At 34.5% G+C, this 20717-nt stretch overlaps 1 protein-coding gene across 1 annotated transcript in view; it reads left to right on the top strand.

The window, feature by feature from the left end:
* The window catches only part of ADGRL3 (adhesion G protein-coupled receptor L3), a 553170-nt gene that overhangs the window by 271591 nt on the left and 260862 nt on the right, over window positions 1–20717 (top strand). Inside the window, exon 6 of the mRNA XM_023724827.1 lies at window positions 16115–16195. Within this exon, the coding sequence (XP_023580595.1) occupies window positions 16115–16195 (81 nt within the window). The remainder of the gene's footprint in view (window positions 1–16114; window positions 16196–20717) is intronic.

The following is a 20717-nucleotide window of genomic DNA, read 5'->3' as shown; positions in this document are numbered from 1 at the left end:
TATGACAATAGTTAACAATCTCACAACACATCAACAATATCCTTACTCAACCTCGGGATCCCTATCACCAGCTTCCTTCTCCCCTTCTGCTTTCTGGCCCTTGTCACTGGACTCCTGTACCTCGTGAGTCTCATTTGGTTTTTGTTTTTAAAGATCTACATTACACAAATGCATTGGGTTAAAGTCTATATTTTGGGAACTGGTATATCCCTCATTTGTTGGAGACTTTTTTAAGAACTCCATAAATGTTTTCTGCTAGGAAATGGAGAGGTTGAGAGAGTAAACATAGTTATCAAAACTTTAACATTCTCAATAATTTCATACAATTAGCTACAATGAGAATGTGTTTGCATTTTTGAAAGAAATCTTCCTAGAGATTTAATATTTTCCTTGTTTAAGATTCGAAGTGTGACAATTTTAACATTTATCTTTTTTTTTTTAATCACAGTCATATCTATGTTCACCAGATATGCATTGAGTTCTTAACAATGTCTAAAATGTTTGCATAGATCTTAGGATGACGGAAAAGATATATAAACTGTAGCTGATAATGCTTCCAACCTTCACAGAGTTTTATATCTGCTTTGTCCTATGTAAAGTCTTCACTAAATGTGTGCATTTGTGCTACTCTTCCAATAAAGACAAATTAGAGATGTAAAAGGATGTTTCAGTTATAATTATAGCAAATGCTAAAACAAATTTAAGAAATCTCAGAGTAAGTTGTGAGTAGCCAAGGTATGCATAGTGGGGGTGGGTGAGTATTTAAATGTCCACCCATACACGTGTACTTGCTATTAACATTTATCCATGTAGTATACAATTTCCGGAGAACACAATTTTTTTAAATTTTATATAAATTTTCCCCACAGAGAAAATTAGTATAAAGCCCATTTCACCCTTTCAGCTTTCTTAGAATTTAATATCTAGGTTGCATGTTGAAAAAGGTTAAATAATTATTATATTCTGGTGTTAACTTTTGATAGGTAAATTGAATTATAAGTTAAAATATGAATTCAAGAAATCATAGACTATTCCCTTCATGTAATTTTTGCTATAAATAAAATACTATGGAGAACACCTCATCTTTTTCTGTCTCCCTTCAAAAGCACTCTATTATATGATGAATCATATTTACAAGTATCACAGGAGATTTAGGACTGTGAATGTGACAAATAAGGTTAGTCTTGCAGAGTCACAGAATCCGCTTTGGGCTTGCTCCTTTGCCAGTCTTTCCTGAGTCACCCAAAGAGATTTTGCTTCTCAATGATTAAAGTATTTTTTGTCTTTCTTATAGACAAAAAATTAATGAGTATTTATTGAACACCTGCCATGAGTCACACACATATTTATCGGGCTGCTTTTACTTTAGCAAACGGATTTCTCAATTAAATTCCATAGATTTATGTCACTGATTATAAGTTCCAAGAGCCAAGAGTTCACCAATTTATTTCCAGCACCTGATATCGGTCACATAGTAGGCACTTACTAAATATTATTCTAATGAATAAATGAGTAATTGAGTGAATTAATAAAAGCCCATCCACAGTTCCTTTCTCAGTGCATAGTTTGTATTGAAGTGTCATTTTTTTCAATCTTTGCAAGCTCCAGGATCAATAATGTGCTATAAAAATAGCATTAGGTAATTTACAAAAAAATCTTCTATTATTTTAGATTGACTCATTCTACTTAAAAAAAAGATATCATCAAGAAGATCAAATATTCTTCATTATCACAGTCCTATTCAGAATATCTCCGCTATATTATTTTTAACAACATGAAGTATCTGAAATATTACCAAGAAATGGAGCTGATACATAACAGAACATTTGAATCAACAGCCAAACGTGCCTACATTTTAATATTCTAACGCACAATCAGATTCTGAGGGTCAGAAGTACATGACAAGAAGGATTCCATGTTGATCTAAACTTCTCATGTCTCCATTCCATCCTTCCAAAACTAAGGTGTTTCAAATAAAAACTTTAAAAGTGTAAAATATTTGTCATTAATCTTTTGTGCTTTTTATTTATGATGGGCTCATTCATAATAGTGAAAACGATGTCCGAAATGCACAAACACAGCAATGAAATAACCCAAAAGGCAATATTTATTAAAAGGGTAGCAATGGTAAAGGAAGTCACATTTATTAAGTTTTATCCTGTACTAGTCACTCATAATCTTTAAATTTACCATTAAGTTGCTTCTCAAATAAGTCTGTGAGCTAGAAAATTTCAAAAATTATGTAACTGACTTTACTTTAAATCTTACTTTGTACAAAATTGTATTTTCTTATATTGCAGCGTACCTAGACCTATTTTGCTAGCCAACCAAGTTTGTTCACTTTTTATAAGTACTTTACTATCGTAAAAAGTTAAAGAACGAGACAGGGTAGTACAGAGGAAGACTGCATAAGTAGGAGTTGCATGGCCAGTATGATACTTCTGCTTCTGCCTTTAACCAGAGTGTAATCTTATGCATATCCCTTGTTGTCTGGACCTATTACCTCCCCTATGAATTAAAGTGTCAATCTAGATGATTTCTAAAGAGACTCTGCCATTTCTTTGATTTTTTACTTTGTTTAATTAACAATTTCATTATATGTAGTTTTATTTATGCTTATCATTAAATTGTAACATCAAGTTATTACATTGCCTTATGAAATGTTCCCTTATTTCTGATTGGAAGATTGTCATATTAGTGGTACCACTGATGACATTTTACATCACGGAACATTCTTAATAACGTAACGTAGAGTTCTATACACATTCGAAAGATGTGAAGGTGTGGTTAAACAGTTAAAGCTCTAGACTTCCTTTTTAGAGGAAGCTTGGCGAAATGCACAACATTATTGTGTTTTAATATGACAACAATTCAAATAAATAAATGTATGTGGGTGTGCATGCATGCATGTGTGTGGATCTTATAAGAACATAGAATAACTCAAAAAAGATATACCGAATACTAGAAAGAGGAAATGCCTGTGGAGATTGGATACATGCTGTTGTTTTGTCACATTTGAATATGTACTATGTACATGTATTAGCTATTCAAACAATTTATACATTTTTAATAGTAGGCTTTTAAAAATGTTTTATTTTAATACCAGTTGTTAAACTGTATTAGTTTCTATCACTACTATAAAAAATCACCACAAACTTAAAGGCTTAAACAACAGAAATTTATTGTCTTACATTGCTCTAAATCAGAAGTCTGATATGGCTCTCACCAGGCTAAATTCAGCCCTTTCTGTAGAATCTTAGTAGAATCTGTGTTCTTCCCTTTTCCAGCTTCTAAAGGCAACCACCAATTCTCAGCTCCAACCTCCTCCTTCCATCTTCAAAGCCAGCAGCAACGTGTTGAGTCTTTGGCACATCGCATCTCTATGATCTACTTTTATTCTCCCCTATTAACTTTTAAGGACTCATGTGGTTAGATTTAACCTACCGGTATAATCTAAGATAATTTCTCCATATCAAACTTAATCATATCTGCAAAGTCTCTTTTGCCGTGTAGGGTGGCGTATTCACAGGTTTTGGAGATTAGAACATGAATAGCTGGGGGGAGGGAGAAGGAGGGTGATTATTCTGCTTCGCCGAAACTGTAAACAAAATATCTGAGGTAACTATTTCTTAAATCATAATTGTTCTGGCAAGAGAAAGAGGCTTAGGAACAGCCTCTTGTATTATATGTCCTGTATTACTTGAACAAGTAGAATTATTGACATTTATCTTCATGCCAACATCACAGTCCTGCTGATTAGGTTTGCCTATGTTATGCAGATTCTGATTTTTCTAATCTAGCTTGTCATAGCTCCCTGTCTTCAACACTTACACCTTCAATGGAATAGACTAGAATATTAACCACTTTGATAGTAAAATATGTTCTTTTAACTCTACTGTATGCAAAACATGGACTAAGTGTAATGGTGATGGGGAATAGGAAAGATTTTGTGTGTGTGTGTGTGTGTGTGTGTATGTGTGTGTGTGTGTGTGTGTGTGTGTGTGTGAGGTCCACTTCAAAGATCTTTTTCCAGCTTTTAGAAATTACAGTGATTCAAGGAGAACTGTCTTACTGAATCCTAATCCTTTTTAACAGCCTTCACTGAACTCTCCAATCCCACTCCTAGGTATATAAAGTAAACTAAAAGAACAATCAGACTCATTGCCATTGAGTTGATTCTGACTCAGTGACTCTATAGGACAGAGTAGAACTGCCCCAGAGGGTTTCCAAGGAGCAGGTGGTGGATTCGAACTGCTGACCTTTTGGTTAGCAGCCAAGCTCTTAACCACTGCACCACCAGAGCTCCAGGTATATATCCTAGAAACCTAAAAATAATGACATGAACAGACATGCACACCTATGTTCATTGCTGCTTTATTCACAATAGCAAATAAATAGAAACAACAGAAGTGCCCATCAACAGATGAATATATACTATACAACCAGAAAGAACAATGATGAGTCTATTAAACATTATAACATGGATGGAACTGGAGGGCATAATGCTTAGTGAAATAAGTCAAGCACATAAGGGCAAATGTTATATGATCCCTCTTTTATAAAAACTCAAGAATAGGTAAATGTTTTATTGTTGATAATTGATAAATGTTCATTGGGGTGGGGAAAATATGCTTTATACAGTAGAGACTAGTTATTTTTGATGATGGAAAAAGTGGCACCTATCGTAGATGTAGTGAGCACAGAACAACCAAAGTAATAATGAGTGTTTGAGCACATACAGATGGGTATAGGCAATTGGAATATGGATAGGTACAGATGCACATATAGATGAGAACAGATAGAAGTATCTATATGTATGTGTAAATACAAATAAGTGGGTGTAGGCACATGTATTTATTGAAGACACAAATATGGATACTCCTCAGAAATTGCCCAACACCTTCCAAAATTGGTTTTCTGGGTTTGAAGGCTTAGGACCATAGTCTCACGGGGCAACTCAGTCAATTGGCATAACATGGTTCACAAAAATCATGATCTGTATCCTAGCGAAGTGAGTAGGGTTTGGGTTCTTAAAAGCTCACAAGTGGCCATCTAAGAAAACTACAGGTCTTGACTCACCAGGAGCAAAACAGTAAGAAGGTAACCAGATGTACAGAGAAGGAACAAGTCTGCAAGAGCTACAACCTCATCTACCCTGAGACCAGAAGAACTAGATAGTGCCCGGCCACCAGCACTGACCATTCTGACAAGGGCCACAGTAGTTGGTCCTGGATAGAATGGGAGAAAAATATGGAGCAGAACTCAAATTCTTATTTAAAAAAAAAAATTAAAAAAAGGCACAAAAACTGGAACAATAGAAAACAGAAGACACCCTGAGACTATCACTCAGAGACACTCTTTAAACCTAGAACCAACCCTATCCCCTGAGATCACCTTTTAGTAAAACAACAGAGTAGCACACAAAATAAAGGATATTAACCATAAGATTAATTCACTACTTAGAAGCCATCAATATGAGACCAAAAGGTCAACAATTGCTCAAAAGCAAAGACGAGAAGATAAAGGGGCAGGGAAACTAGAGTACTGGAAGGGGAACAAGCCAAACACTTAAAGAGAAGGTTGACACATTGTGATGAATGTAACTAATGTCACTGAACAATTTGTGTGAAAATTGTCAAATGAGAACCTAACATACTATATAAATTTTCACCAAAAACTCAATAAAATATTTAGAAAAAAACCCAGGAGAGGGCTAATATACCTACCCTTTTGTTAAGTAGAACTTAATGTTTCCAAAAATGCTCATTGTCTGAGAAAAACAATGTTAGACTCTGTTCTGTGATTTAGTCTTTTAGTAATTTAAACACCTACCTGTAGGTGGCCTGGAAACATAGAACTAAAAATTTTTAATGTTTCAGAAATTTTTACAGTACATTTGCTTTCTCCCCTAACCCTAGTGAGTATATTTATAGAATATGTTAGGCATTGACATATATGGTCAGAGCATGGTCTCTGGACAGATCTGGAATTGAAACCTGACTCCCACACATGCTACTGTGTAAACTCTGGAGATATACTTGACCTGACAGAACTTAATTGCTACATTTTAAAAATAGGAAATAATGTTTACCTCATATATTGCTTCTTAATGTTAGCTGTTAGAAAGTAACCATTTTTATTAATATGGTCCACATTTTTCAAATATGTCTAGATGCAGGATCATTTTTGGAGGATTATAAAAAATATGGAAATTTAGGAAAAGTAAATGCTCTGATTTTTTTTTTTTTTCAGATTGTTGTTGTAATCCTTGCTACAATAGGTTTTTGAGATTTCTTGGACTTTTTTTTTAAGTATCACTTCTAAAATTCAGTGTTTGTCATTTAATCGTAAAGTCAATTTTTCATGCTTGTGAAAGAAAGAAAAGCATTTGTATGGTTTTAAGAAAGAGATTCTTTATATCTGTGAGCAACTTAAATTCATCATAAATGTAAACCATTCCTCAGTCCAACACAATTTCAACGTTAGTATCAAGGTGATATTTTGCAGTCTGAGAGGTTGCATGTCTTTCAGATTTGTTGATTTCTTTCTGACAATTGCTCAGTTGAATTTTACATAAAATTTCTTTTTCATAATATAATATATCTTGTTAATTTTTAGGTATCATAGTGGTTTTATGGTTATTTTTGAAGAATTCATGTGTTTTATAGAAACATGCTCAGATATTTGCAGATAGAATTATATGATGTCTGGAATTTGCTTCAAAATATTTTGAGATGCGGAAGGGGGCATGCCAGGAGGTAGAGATAAAACAATATAAAAACTGAATTGGCCATTGTTGAAGCTGGGTGATAGATATTTTTTAATTGTGGTGAAAATATGTATAACAAAACATATGCCATTTCAACCGTTTCTACAGGTACAGTTCAGTGACATTCATTGCATTCTTCAAGTTGTGCCACTATTCTCGCTATCCTTTTCCAAATCATTCCACCACGATTAAGGTAAACTCAGTGACCCCAAGCCACATTTATTCTTTATTCTCTCCTCTTTTGCACATCTCTGAAAAAAATGTATTACATTCTAATCATCTTTTATGCCCATCACCCACCAATGACTCCTTGTTTCCTGTCCTTCTTACTCATGTCCTGCAGGTGTCCACTCATAATGGCCCTTCTGCCATCCCATGCCCTGCCATATTCTTTCACTAGACGGCTACCCGCCCTTCCCTCAGATCTGTTTTCTCCAGGTGTTATTCTTCAGTGAATTCACTTGCCTCAGTTAGGGGCCATTGTTGTGCTCTTCTCTCTCACCTCTATCAAGGACATATCATACTTCACTATCATTGCTTAGTCCTGCATCTAGACTGAAATCTCTTTCAGTAGAGGGATCACGTTATCTTATTCACATGGTAACCTGAATAATGGCCATAGACAGGGAGTGGGTACTGAAAAAATATTTGCTGGATGAAATATATACATACATATAAACCAAAAAAATCCAAACCCATTGCCATCAAGTCGGTTCTGACTCGTAATGACCCTATAGGACAGAGTAGAACTGCCCCATAGGGTTTCCAAGCAGCGCCTGGTGGATTCCAACTGCCAACCTTTTGGTTAGCAGCCAAATTCTAAACCACTGCACCACCAGGGTTTCCATATACACATACATAAACACAAACAAGAAAGTTACCCTTGCTTCAAATTATTCCATCTGTTTTCTGTGTGACAGAGGAGAAGCTTATCAGTGGCCTTTGAACCTCCATCAATGACTTCATATTCTGGATAAATCAAGCATGTAGTTGTTTTTCTGCTACCTCATATTTTACTACATTCACTAAAAATAAGTATGTTTAATAAAATGAAGGGAGGAAAGAAAACCAGAATGGAAAGATAGGTTTCAAACTGACGACTCTTTTCTTTGATGATTACTTTTGATTCTTGTTTACATCTTTACCTGAAAGCTGACTTCATAAAATGCCAGATGGTTTTAATCAGAGTGGGATTTGAAGACCAAAAAAAAAAAAAAAAAAAAAATGCTGTTAAAATGTTAGGCATGCCCAATTTTCCATCAGCACAAACAACATACCGACCTCTAGTATTTTTTGTCAGTAGCAGAGTTATTTTCAACAAGAAATTAAACTGTTTTTTTTTTTTTTTTTAAGAAGGAAGCTTAGCTACTTTCAGAGAGTTTTAGGAACTTAGAAAAATTGCACATGCTATTTTTAAATGTAGCTTACTTGAGGTCTCTTAGTTCCCACATGGAATCATTATTATTCTGAGACAGAGATGTAACTTGCTATCATCCTAAAAGTTGTAAACACAAAATGATAATTTTCTTAAAAAGCATAGTAGCAAAAATGTGACATTTATAGAGTAAAATAATCAACATTAGCAGCAGAAAAATTTAAAGCAAACAAATAAAAAGAAGGCATAAAATCTGTCTGGGTGGCCATAAACTTTTAAACTTGTTTACAGTACTTAATAGAAAATGAGGAAAAATTAAGTAGAAAGATGGTGTTACTGTAGAAACCAATAGGGATATCATTGTTGTAAAATGTGTTTTTACTTTAAGAAGAAAGGTTATTCATTTTCCCAATTGTGTATCTCCATAATTTATTTATGTCTTTTTTATTCATTGGTCAGTAGTAACATTATTAGAATTTCTATGAATATGTGTGTAATTTGAAATAAATGTGTTGGGAAAAAAGCATCTAATACCAGCACATTTAGTTCCTTACGTCTTAACTATTAAAATTGAATTTGAGCCCTTATCTATAGTTTTGTCATTTTAGAGTTTCCTTTAAGAGTCAGGTAATATCTTTTGTAAATTTTGAATTCTTCAAATGTTATTCACAGAAATTCAATTAGGACTTCTCTTATCACCCTATTTAAAATTGCGACCTACCCCCTCACACTCCAGATCCCCCTTAGCCTAATTTTTCTCCACAGACTTAGCATTTCACACATACAATAATTGACTTATTGTTTTCTTCTTCTACCTTCTAAGTACTAAGCTTCTCAAATTATTTGTTTAGCATACAGATTGAATAAGGTAAAAGAATACAACACTGCTGCATACCTTCTTCACCTCTGAACCGTGGGGTATCCCCTTGTTCTGTTCAAACTACTGGCTCTTGATCCAGGTACAGGTTCGTGTTCTATTTACAATTAAGTGTTCTGTAATTCCCATTCTCCATAATGTCATCTATAACCTGCTAAGAGCTACACAGTCCAATGCCTTCACATTCTCGATGAAACACAGGCAAATATGGTGTTCTCTGCTTTGAGCCAAGATCCATCTGACATTAGCGTGCATATTGGAGAAAGTCTCATTAACAGCCTGTGATATGCAGATCACACGACATTATTTGCTGAAAATGAAGATGACTTGAAACACTTACTAATGAAGGTCAAAGATGACAGCCTTCAGTATGGATTATACCTGGACATGAAGAAAATAATTCTTACAACTGAACCAATAAACAACATAATAATAAATGAAGAAGAAATTAAAGTTGTCAATGATTTTATTCTACTTGCATCAACAATCAATGCCCATGAAAGTAGCAGTCAAGAAATCAAAGGACATTATTGCATTGGGCAAATCTGCTGCAAAAGACCTCTTTAAAGTTCTAAAGTGCAAAGATTTCACTTAGATGACTAAGGTGTGCCTGATCCAAGCCATGGTCTTTTCAGTAGCCTCATATGCATGCGAAAGATGGACAATGAAAAGGAAGACAGAAGAAAAATCGATGCATTTGAACTGTGGTGTTGGCCAAGAATAATTGAATATACCATAGACTGCCAGAAGAATGAACAAATCAAGTCTTAGAAGAATTATAGCCAGAATGCTCTTAGAAGCAAAGATGGTGAGACTTCAGCTGACTTACTCTGGACATGTCATCAGGAAAGACCAATTATTGAAATAAAAACTATCACGTTTGGTAAACTAGAGAGTTTGCTAAAACAAAGGAAACCTTCAGTGAGATGGACTGACACAATAGCCAAAACAATGAATTCAGACATACCAATGACCATGAAGATGGTGTTGGACCAGTAAGCTGTGAGTTAGAGCGAACTCTTGGCAACTAAAAACAACAACGCTCAAAATGTGAATGAACAACTACTGACCCAAACCCTCTGCTTTGTCTTTCATACTCGTTTGGGGAGTATCACCCCGCCCCCGCCCCCCCAGATTTTACAGTTCATCTTAATATTAATCATTTCAAAATCTGATCAACTATAACTTAATCACACAACTATCTTTAAAAAAAAAAAAAAAGAAGAAAACTTAAAAGACATCTCCATGATATTAGAATCCTCATACACTGCTGGTGGGAATGTGCAATAGTATGGCCACTTTGGAAGTCAGTCTGACAGTTTCTGAAAAGGTTAAACCTAGAGTTATCATATGACCCAACAATTCCAGTCCTAGGTATATATTCGTGAGTAATGGAAGTATATGTCCACAAAAAAAGTTGTACACAAATGTTCATAGTAGCATTATTCATAAGTGGAAAATTAATCAAAATTATTCAAAAATTAAAAACAACCTAAATATCCATCAACTTATGAACAGATAAAAAAAAATATTGTGATATATCCATAGAAGGGAATATCATTTGGCAATAAAAAGAATGAAGTACTGATATGTGTTACAACATGAATGAGCCTTACAAATATTGTGCTGAAGGAAAGAAACCAGTCACAAAAGAACACATATTGTATGACTTAATTTCTATGAAATGTCCAGAATAGTCAAATATATAGAGACAGAAAGGAGATGAGTGGTTGCCTAGTGCTGAGGTGGGTTGGGAGGAGAAGAGGAGTCACTGCTAATGGGCATGATTTTTTTTTTTTTTTTTTACGGTGATAAAATGTTCTGAAATTGACTGATGTGGTGGCTGTGTATTTTAGTAAATATACTAAAAACCATTCAATTGTACACTTTAAATGGATGAATAGTATAGCATATAAATTATTTCTCAATAAAGCTGTGTACATACATATTCATATATATGTGCATTTGTATATGTGTATATATATATATAAAAAACATCTCCATGCATAAGTGTTATATTATCATCTTACCTGGACTTCAGCATGAATAAAATCTAACTCATAAGCTAACCACACATTTCCCTTCTGCCATTGTTCTTCTAGACTGCCTAGCTATAAATCATGAAACCTTTTTTCCCCAGCTTCTTTTTAAATTTTTAAAAATTCTTTTATGCAGTTTGTCAATAAGCATTGTTTATTTCTTTCATATGTACTTTGGAGAAACTTAAGGTAAAATGACAGCTGAATAGCAGCACCAAGAAACATTTTTCCCTAAGTGTCATAACCTACGTCATTCTTTGGAGCTGTGGTGGTGCAGTACTTTAAGCATTTGGCTGCTAACCAAAAAGTCGGCAGTTCGAATCCACCAATGGCTCCTTGGAAACCCTGTGGGGCAGTTCTACTCTGTCCTATAGGGTGTCATTCTTTAAAATTTAAATTCTGCAACATTAAAGAATTAAACTCTAAGGATATGTAGATGAATTTTAACCTGGGAATATACTTCGTATAAGAAATAAAAAACATAAAATAACTAAAATGTTATTATCAATGTATCTAGTTTCAAAGAGAGAATCAAGAAGTAATAATCCCATGCTGGGCGGAGGGCTCTGGGGACAATGGTCTTGGGGAACATCTAGCTTAATTGGCATGACACAGCTTATAAAGACAATGCTCTACATTCTACCTTAGTGAGTAGTGTCTGGGGTCTTAAAAGCCTGCGAGGGGCCATCTAAGATACTCCACTGGTCTCATCCCTTCGGGAGCAAGGGAGAATGAAGAGAACAGGATACAAGGAAAAGATTAGTCCAAAGGAATAATTGTCCACAGCTACCAAGGCCTCCACTGGACTGAGTCCAGTACAGCTAGATGGTGCCCGGTTACCACCACTGACTGCTCTGACCAGGATCACAACAGAGGGTTCCAAACAGAGCTGGAGAAGGATGTAGAGCATAATTCTAACTCACAAAAAAAAAAAAGACCAGATTTACTGGCCTAAAGGAAACTGGAGAAACCTCGAGAGTATGGCCCCCAGACACCCTTTTAGCTCAGTGGTGAAGTTACCTCCGAGGTTCACTGTTCAGCCTGGGAGTGGACAGCCCCGTAAAATCAAATGAGACTAACAAGGTACAGGAGTCCAGTGACAAGGGCCAGAAGGCAGAAGGGGACAAGGAAGCTGGTGATAGGGAACCCAAGGTTGAGTAAGGATATTGTTGATGTGTTGTGAGATTGTTAACCATTGTCATAGGGCAACATTTGTAGTAACTGTTAAATGAGAAACTATTTTGTTCTGTAAGCCTTCATCTTAAGTGAGAATAACAGCGCAATTGGAAGAGCGTAGTCAATGTCACTGAACTGTGTATGTAGAAATTTTTGAAATGGTGTATCTTTGGCTATGTGTATTTTTACAAAAAAAAAAAAAGGAAAGGTTGAGAATTTAGAGGGTTAATATGTTGTGGGGTAGTTAACCGATGTCATAAAATAACATGTGTACTACTGTTTCATGAGAAATTATTTGTTCTGTAAGCCTTCACCTGAAGTACAATAAAATATATTAAAAAAAAAGTAATAATTCCAACAAAAAGCATCTGAAAATTATCAAGACAAACTAACATTTTTGTTCAAAATGGGGAAAATAAAATACTTCAAAATAAACTTAATGAAATAACATTAATGCAGAAGATTTTAAAAATTAATTTATTCTTATTAAAAGATAACTCAAATAAATGGAGATCCATTTTTTTAATATGAATACCAAATATTTTAAACATGTTTATTCTCCAAATTAATTTATAGAACTAATGTAATCCTAAGAAAATCTCAGTAGAGGTTTTTGCTTTAAATTTCAGAAAAAAATAAAATAAAATAAAATTGGGGAAAAAAAAGCAAATATCTTTTTTTTTTTAATTTGGAAAACTAAGAGCAATAATAGGAACTGCACATCACAAATTTGAACATCTAAATCTTTGGTTCCAAGGAGCCCTAGTGGCACAGTGGTTAACTGCTTGGCTACTAACTGAAAGGTCGATAGTTGGAACCCACCAGCCACTCCACGGGAGAAAGATATGGCCATCTCCTTCCATAAAGATTACAACCTTGGAAACCCTATGGGCCAGTTCTACTCTGTCTTATACCTATTGCCATTGAGTCGATTTTGACTCCTAGTGACCCTATAGGACAGAGTACAACTGCCCCACAGAGTAACTATAAGTTAGAATCAACTCGACAGCTATGGATTTCTGTTGTTTTTGTTTGTATAAAGCTGTGGTTACCAGGACCTAGCAGGTCTAGTGTAAGGCAGTAGAGAATGGTGGAAAGTGTGATGAATGAGAGAATGAGATAGAAAATATGTTCCCTGTCTAAGAGTACTCTAGTCAATTAAAAAAAGAAAAAAAAGTATATGTTTGCCATGTTTTATAAGCTCTTTTGAACTGATCTTATTTTTTGTTGAATATTATTCACCATAAAGTCTAAGAGAAATGTTTATGGAAGTAATTTATGATTTTAACTGGAGTTTATTATTATTTTGCAGTAATTCTTTATGAGGGGGTGGTGATTTGGGAGTCTCTTGAGATATTTTTCAAACTACACACAGGCCTCTCCCCATGTTCTGACATGCTCTCTCTAATGAAGAGCCGTTGTCTCCCTGACAATCATTGCCTTAGTTAGCCACAGATTAGGATTCATTATCTTTTATATGTTTTGTGTAGATAAATGTGTGAATTCTGATTGTTTAAAATGAAGTGGAAATCTTTTTTTTTTTCTAAATTTTGATTAATTAAAGCAGTCAAAGCAATCTCCATAAATTCTAGTTTTTTAGTCTGTAGATCAGAAGTCTCAATCAGCAAATTTAAATCTATTTGTGCACTTCTGACCTTCCTCGAAATCCTAGAGTCTCAGTCCATGCCTGCCACTGTGGTTTTCTCAGCCATACTGCATCCTGCAGTGTGCTAGATTTCTCCTCAGAGAGAGAATGACATTATGACAAACCAACATCAGCACTTTGCTATCAATAATCCCCATCCCATTCTGCCCACTGGCTCGTTAATATCCCCATTCCCCTCAGGGATACACAGGGTGATCTCCAACCTACCTAAAGTATCTGTGTTGAGCATTCTTGCTTATCCCAGAACAGAGGCAAAACTGGCATTTAACCAAATTTATTACTTCAACTTGAAGGGAGTAGTGACGGTTCAAAAAGAACACTTGTGTTGAATCATTAAAACCTACAGGCATTTTTTCCCAGGTTTCAGTATAATGAGACCTTCTCTGCAAAAAATAGCCTGATATAAATAAAAATATTTCAGATTTGGAGTGAAAATGTTGCTGGCATTGCTATTTACTACCTGCATGTTCTTAAGCAAGTTGCTTAACCTCCTCTTGTTTCTTTGTTGTAAAATACGTGTATATTTAAATAAAAATACTTATCTTTAAATTCTCGAAGAGCTGTTGATAAAGGAAGATAGTGTATGTTGGAGAACTTTGTGGTTATTGTCATATATGGTGAAGGCCATGCTCTAGTATTAGACATCAGATCAATATTATTTTATATGCCAAGATTATTTTGAACCTTTGGCTGACAATATAAAGTGAAAATATCTTATTTTCAGTCACATGATGCATAAAGTTTCAAATCAATTAATTTGTAATGACACAGGAGCTTTAAAAATAGAAATGTTTTTGCAACCAGGTATGCAACATATATAAACATCAGGTGGTTTTATAATGAAGACAATTGAAGTTTTTAATAAACTATATTAAACATGGACTGCTAACAGTGCACAATCAGTGTCTTATTCCTTTTATAAAACTGCTTTTAGTGTTCCACTGAAACATGGCCAGTGAATGCACAATATTCTTAGTTACCGTTATGAGGGATTCTGTATATTATAGCCTCTCCACTGTCTCTGATGTTAGCTAGAAAAATGCTGGGAGCAACAGCAGCTACTATCAACAGGGAGCCATATTAATTATTTGAAATGTGCCTCATAAGAGGAATCAGCAGAGTTTATTACAAGTCGAATATTACTTGAAACAAGAAGGTTACTCTGTTATCATAATCTATGTATCATTAACTTTCCTTGTTTAGGAAAAGAGATTAACAGCCCTGTAAATTGCTATAGTAAATGTGTGAAATATAACTGCATATCCCCATTGTAGAAAGAAAGCGGTGGGTCCTCGACTCCTACACAAACCTTGGTTATATAAAATAGCTTTAGAAATTGAATTGAGTCTGCAATTATATTTTCTTGCCTCAAAATCCTAATTGCTTACTGGATCATCAGTATGTAAACTACAGCTACTTTGAGCATTAGAAAGTTCCTTTGTATTTCAGCTAGCAAATTTTTCAGTCAGCATTTGGGCCTTCAAATCAGCTTTAACACTTTTCACTTAAAAGACAGAAAGTGTATTTCAAATATGTACGTGAGCAGGTGGAATGCTTTGGAAGGAACAGGAAATGAATCCATCAACTGGCTTTTTAAATTGTGGTTAGTTGTTTTTACATTAAATACAATAAGCAGGTAGGAGTACTTTTCTACTCAAATAATGTCAGTAAACCTTAGAGGTAAAATATAAATTAATCAGGTTGTAAAGTGGTCTAAGTAAATGCTACTCAAAGTATTGTCTGTAGACTGATGCCCTCTGCAGACTGTGAAATAAGTACAGAAATGAGAGCAAGCACAGAAATTGAGAGTGTTTAGAGTCACTTATAGCAATTTAGTAGAGTACTTAATGTCTGTTTAATGTAACAGTGAGAAATGGGGATTTGTGTTTTGCATGTCTTTAATTTTTAGTTTTTCTGTCTAATTTTTGTCATAATTCATTATTATTGTATTTTTTAAAGTATCAGCCTATAATATATTGGTAACTTAACCAAAAATCTGTTAATTAGATAGTTTGAGAATCACTAATTTAATTGGGTTATTTTTCTATGATGCATATTGTTTTCATATTTGGGCAAATCTGTCTATACTCTCTAAGGGCTATTATTAATTTAGTGTTGAAAGACATTATGTGACATCATAAAACAAAATTTAAAAAAATGGAAAAAAGACGTGACTACAATGGCTTTTTAACACTTCTTTTTGGGTCCACAGGGCAGGCACATCATGGACAGGTATCCTACATCTCTCCACCAATTCACCTTGACTCTGAACTAGAAAGACCCCCTATTAGAGGTGAGTTTTGTTTTGTTTTGTAAAGAAAAAGAAACTATATTCATTCTTTGACGGTTGTAAATACATAATTTGTAAGCCAATGCCTGTTTAAAAGGCAGAAAAAGTGAAGTGTATGAGGAGTCTGGTGACAGAAAGAGCAAGTTCTATTTAACCAAAATATGAAATATTGTTCTGAGAAATGTTCATAAGACAAAATAAAATGGTTTCAACAAATAGGGATTCATAGTGATTAAACCAGTGGAGCACTAGTTGAATACTAATTTAGATTTAGGGATAAACAGATAACCTTTACCTTTTTATCAAGACTTTCTTCTTCTACTATCTACTATTTTTGTTACGGGTAGATGTATTAATCTAAGTTGTTTTGACAGGGATTTTTTTTTTCCTGTAAAATAATATTTCATATTTTATTATTGTTTTAAAAAGTCATTTTAGTGTTAATATATTTTTTAACTGTATGTTTTAAAACTGTACACTTTTAAATTGATCCTATCCATTTACATAAATGCTTTAAAAATTATACAAAATAAAAGTTACAGGGTAACAGTGATTATCTTGTAATATAAATACAGAATTCATCTTTCTGTATTTAAAGAAATACTTATCAATGGTTTTTAAGATGTTTTATAATGGTCAAAGCTATTATTATATAGACATGTCCTTTACATTGTAAATAGCAAAGATCCCAAGGTTGATTTTTTTCCTTGTTTTATGTAATGCATTTGCTTATACTTATAACACTTTGAATTACTTTATAAAATAAAAGTCATTAAGCCTGACTTTTATGAGCATTTAGCTATACAGGTTATCCTTCTGCCAAGAATCTTCTTGTCTACCCAAGTAGATTCTACTGATGTTCCAAGGAACTGGTTTATAATCAGTTCCTCCATTCAGCCTTCCCTAACTATAATCTCGGGAAGAGCCAGATCCTTCTTCAGTTGCCCCCTGTGCTTGCCTTAGTTATTACGCCCATGATATTATATTTTATTGTTCTGTGTGCATCTGTTTCCCTCTCTTATCTGTAAGTTCCTTGAGGGTAAAGAGTGTCCTAATCATTATTTCTTGCCTAGGCACTGGTCTGTGCTTGGTGTATTGTAGGAATGAATTCTGTTATTTCTAAGTGACTAACAGTGAAGGTGACAACCTAGATTTTGAAGGCTGCATCAGACCTTTTCAAGGGGAAAAGGAACAGGGATGATAAGGAACTCACATGAAGAGGAAACAGAAAGAACCAAAATACGGATATGTAAAAATTTGTAGTAGTTTTAAGGAAGTGCATTGGATGCTCAGTGAAATGGAAGGAGGTCACGGGGGAAAGACTGGAAATATATAATAAGGCAGATTGTAAAGGATTCTATATCTCATGCTAAGGAGTTTGCATTTTATCCTAAAAACAACTGTAAACTATTTTTAACTCTCTCCTTTTTTGTTTTCCTAAGTCAATAAGGTGTAACATCATAATATTATCAGTTCTATATCTGAGAAAAATATTTCTGATGTCAGTGTAGATGATGAGCTGATTAGGGATGAGTTTGGCAGAAGGAGATTGTTTCAGTAGTTCAGGATGATGGTTAGTTAGGATTATGCCAGAGGCATTGGAAGGATCTGAGAGAGATTTTGAAGACATGGCACCTAGCTGAAGAGATATTGGGAAAGTGGCACAAATCACTCTGAGGTTTCACATTAAGTAACGGTAAGGACATAATCCCTTATAGTGGGTAAAAAATATGAAAGGTAAAATGATGCATTGTTTTAGACTTGTTAATTCTTAATAGAATGGTGTTCCTACTAAAAATGTGGGCCTGTTGACACTAGTTGGTGATTTTAATCGAGTTCAGCTCTTCAGACATAATCCCAGGATTATTTGGAAAAGAACCAATGTTAGGGTGTGCTAAGGTGGCAGTATAACAATCAAATCCCAAATCTAATGGCTTAAGACAAGAAAACTTCATTATAATTTAGAGTGGGTTGTGTGCTGGCTTGGCTGGGGCTGGATGGTTAGTAGTTAGCAGGTTGGTTAGTTTTTTTGTTGTTGTTGTTGAGGAGGCCACTCACATATCTTATAATCACCTTAATGTCAACTGGGATGAAGGTCACATGTCTCTCATCATTCAGCAGACTAGCCCAAGCTTGTTCACGTTGTGGCAGAGAGTTTCCAGCAATGAGAAAGTAAATCCCCTAGTTTAGATGCTTTTCAAGTTTCCGCTTTTGATATAATTGCTAACATCCTGTTGGATAAAGCAAACCTAATAGTCAAGCCCAGGTTTAAGAGGGAAGACATATACTCCATCTCCTGATGGAGGACCCACAATCCAAAAGGCTATATATACAGGAAAAGGAGGAATTGGAGCCATTTGTAGTCTACCAGAGGTAGGCAGATATAAAGTAAAATAAATTTAGAATGAAATAAGAGAAATGACTGGTAAAATGAAGGGAGGTAGAAACAGTAAATTTAAAGTTGGGAGTTTCTAGACTTTCTTAATGTTATTTTCCTCAACTACGACACAGAAGATAAAAAAAAAAATATGAACTTCTTAGTGTTTTTGTGAGGATTAGAGATAATATAGAATAAAGTCTAGCTAGCATCTGGTACTCCTTATATAAAATGTGGCTATTACTATGTACTTTTGGACATGTAAGGCCTCATCCTCCCCATCCCCTCAAATTCTATAATACTTATTGTCTTAGTTTCTTAGTGCTGCTGTAACAGAAATACCACAAGTGGATAACTTTAACAAACAAATTTATTTTCTCACAGTTTACAAGGCTAACAGGGCACCAGCTGTAGGGGAAAGCTTTCTCTCTCTGTCAGCTCTTGGAGAAGGTCCTTGTCTCTTTTCAGCTTCTGTTCCTGGATTCCTTGGCAATCTTCATTTGGCGTTTATCTTCCCCTCCAGTTGTGCTTTCTTCTCTATGCCTATTCTGTTCTTTTTTATTATTTCAAAGGTGATTGGTTTAAAACACACCCTACACTGATATGGCTGCATTAACATAACAAACAAAGTCATATTCCTGAATGGGATTGCATCCACAGGTATAGGGGTTTAGGATTTCAGCAAATATTTTTGGAGGACAATCCATAACACTCATAAATCATTTTGGTTTCAATCCATATGTCACCACCATCTAATTTAGATCCCTTGATTCCTTTCATCTTTACTCTTAATTTGTTTTAAAAAAAAAAAATTTTGTGACCTTGGTGCATTTATCTTATGTTTCTTCTTTGATTTTGTATAACCCTAAGAAAAATGTAGTAGCAAAGTGAAAAATAGCCTTGAATAAAATGTTGTACTCTCTACAATTGCAAAGTAGTTGTTATTTATAAATACAATGGCACTTACCCACTGATGAGGAAATTTGAGAGATTCTGTTCGTTAAATCTAATGGTATCATACATGGCATTTGGCCAAATAATTCATGCTTGGGATGGCCTTATATGCATTCTTCAATTTACAGATTTTTATTACTGAATAGGGGTGTAAATTCCAGTAGTTTACTAGTACATTAATGTCATAATACATTACAAGGTAATTAACCAGAGCTGCCACTGTAAATAGAAAAATAGTCACAGCCCTCAGTATAAACTACTTAATAAATAAGGTCCTGAATCAGCATTCACCATTATGCTAATTTTTCTCACCATGTGTCTCATTAATCAGGACTTAAAAAAAATTAGCTTTATCTAGAAAAAGCAGTATTATTTTTAAACTTTTCATTATAAGAACAAGTTTGTTATAATTTTGCAGTTAGTTTAATGGGATTTATTATGTATTTCTGTATGCTAATGAGTTTGAGAAGATTTTGAGACATTATTTCCCAATTTTCTACATTATACGTGGTAATGAAAGAAAGTCTACTTGAGTAATTTTGTGACGGATTTGTAAATAAGCACATTGGTGTCCTTAGCAGAACTCATTAAGAGTTAGATTAAGAGTTGTAATTCTGAAGGTCGTGTATGCTTGCCAACCATCCTTTCACCCTAACCTAATTTTGCCTCTAAACCAGTCACATACACAATACTCTACGCCAGAATCATGTCTCATTGTATATCATAGGAAGAAACACTCCATGAAGATGGTTAGATAGGAGATTGTGTAGGAAGCTGAATCAGAATCCTAAGCAGAAGCATATGTATTTTGAGATTCAAATATACCAATTGGGAAATGCCACCCCAGTTGAGGCTTCGCTTGTTTGCTGTTTTTATTTTGTCTATTTGTTTTTAGTTACTACATAAACTACCATGGTTTCCCTCTACAATTTGGGGGAAGTGTTAGCAGTCGTAGAACTCAATCTGGGAATTCTTTAGAACATCACTAGAAATTGAAGTTAGATAAATTACCGTCAGTAACTGTCATGGATTGAATTGTGTCCCCCCAAAAAATGTGTGTATCAATTTGGCTGGGCCATGATTCCCAGTATTGTGTGGTTATCCTCCATTTTGTGATTGTAATTTTATGTTAAAGAGGATTAGGGTGGGATTGTAACACCCTTACTGAGGTCACATTCCTGATCCAATGTAAAG

Source organism: Trichechus manatus, unplaced genomic scaffold, assembly GCF_000243295.1.
Source record: "Trichechus manatus latirostris isolate Lorelei unplaced genomic scaffold, TriManLat1.0 scaffold00263, whole genome shotgun sequence".
Classification (NCBI taxonomy): domain Eukaryota; kingdom Metazoa; phylum Chordata; class Mammalia; order Sirenia; family Trichechidae; genus Trichechus; species Trichechus manatus.
This window is presented reverse-complemented; position numbering and strand designations above follow the sequence as displayed.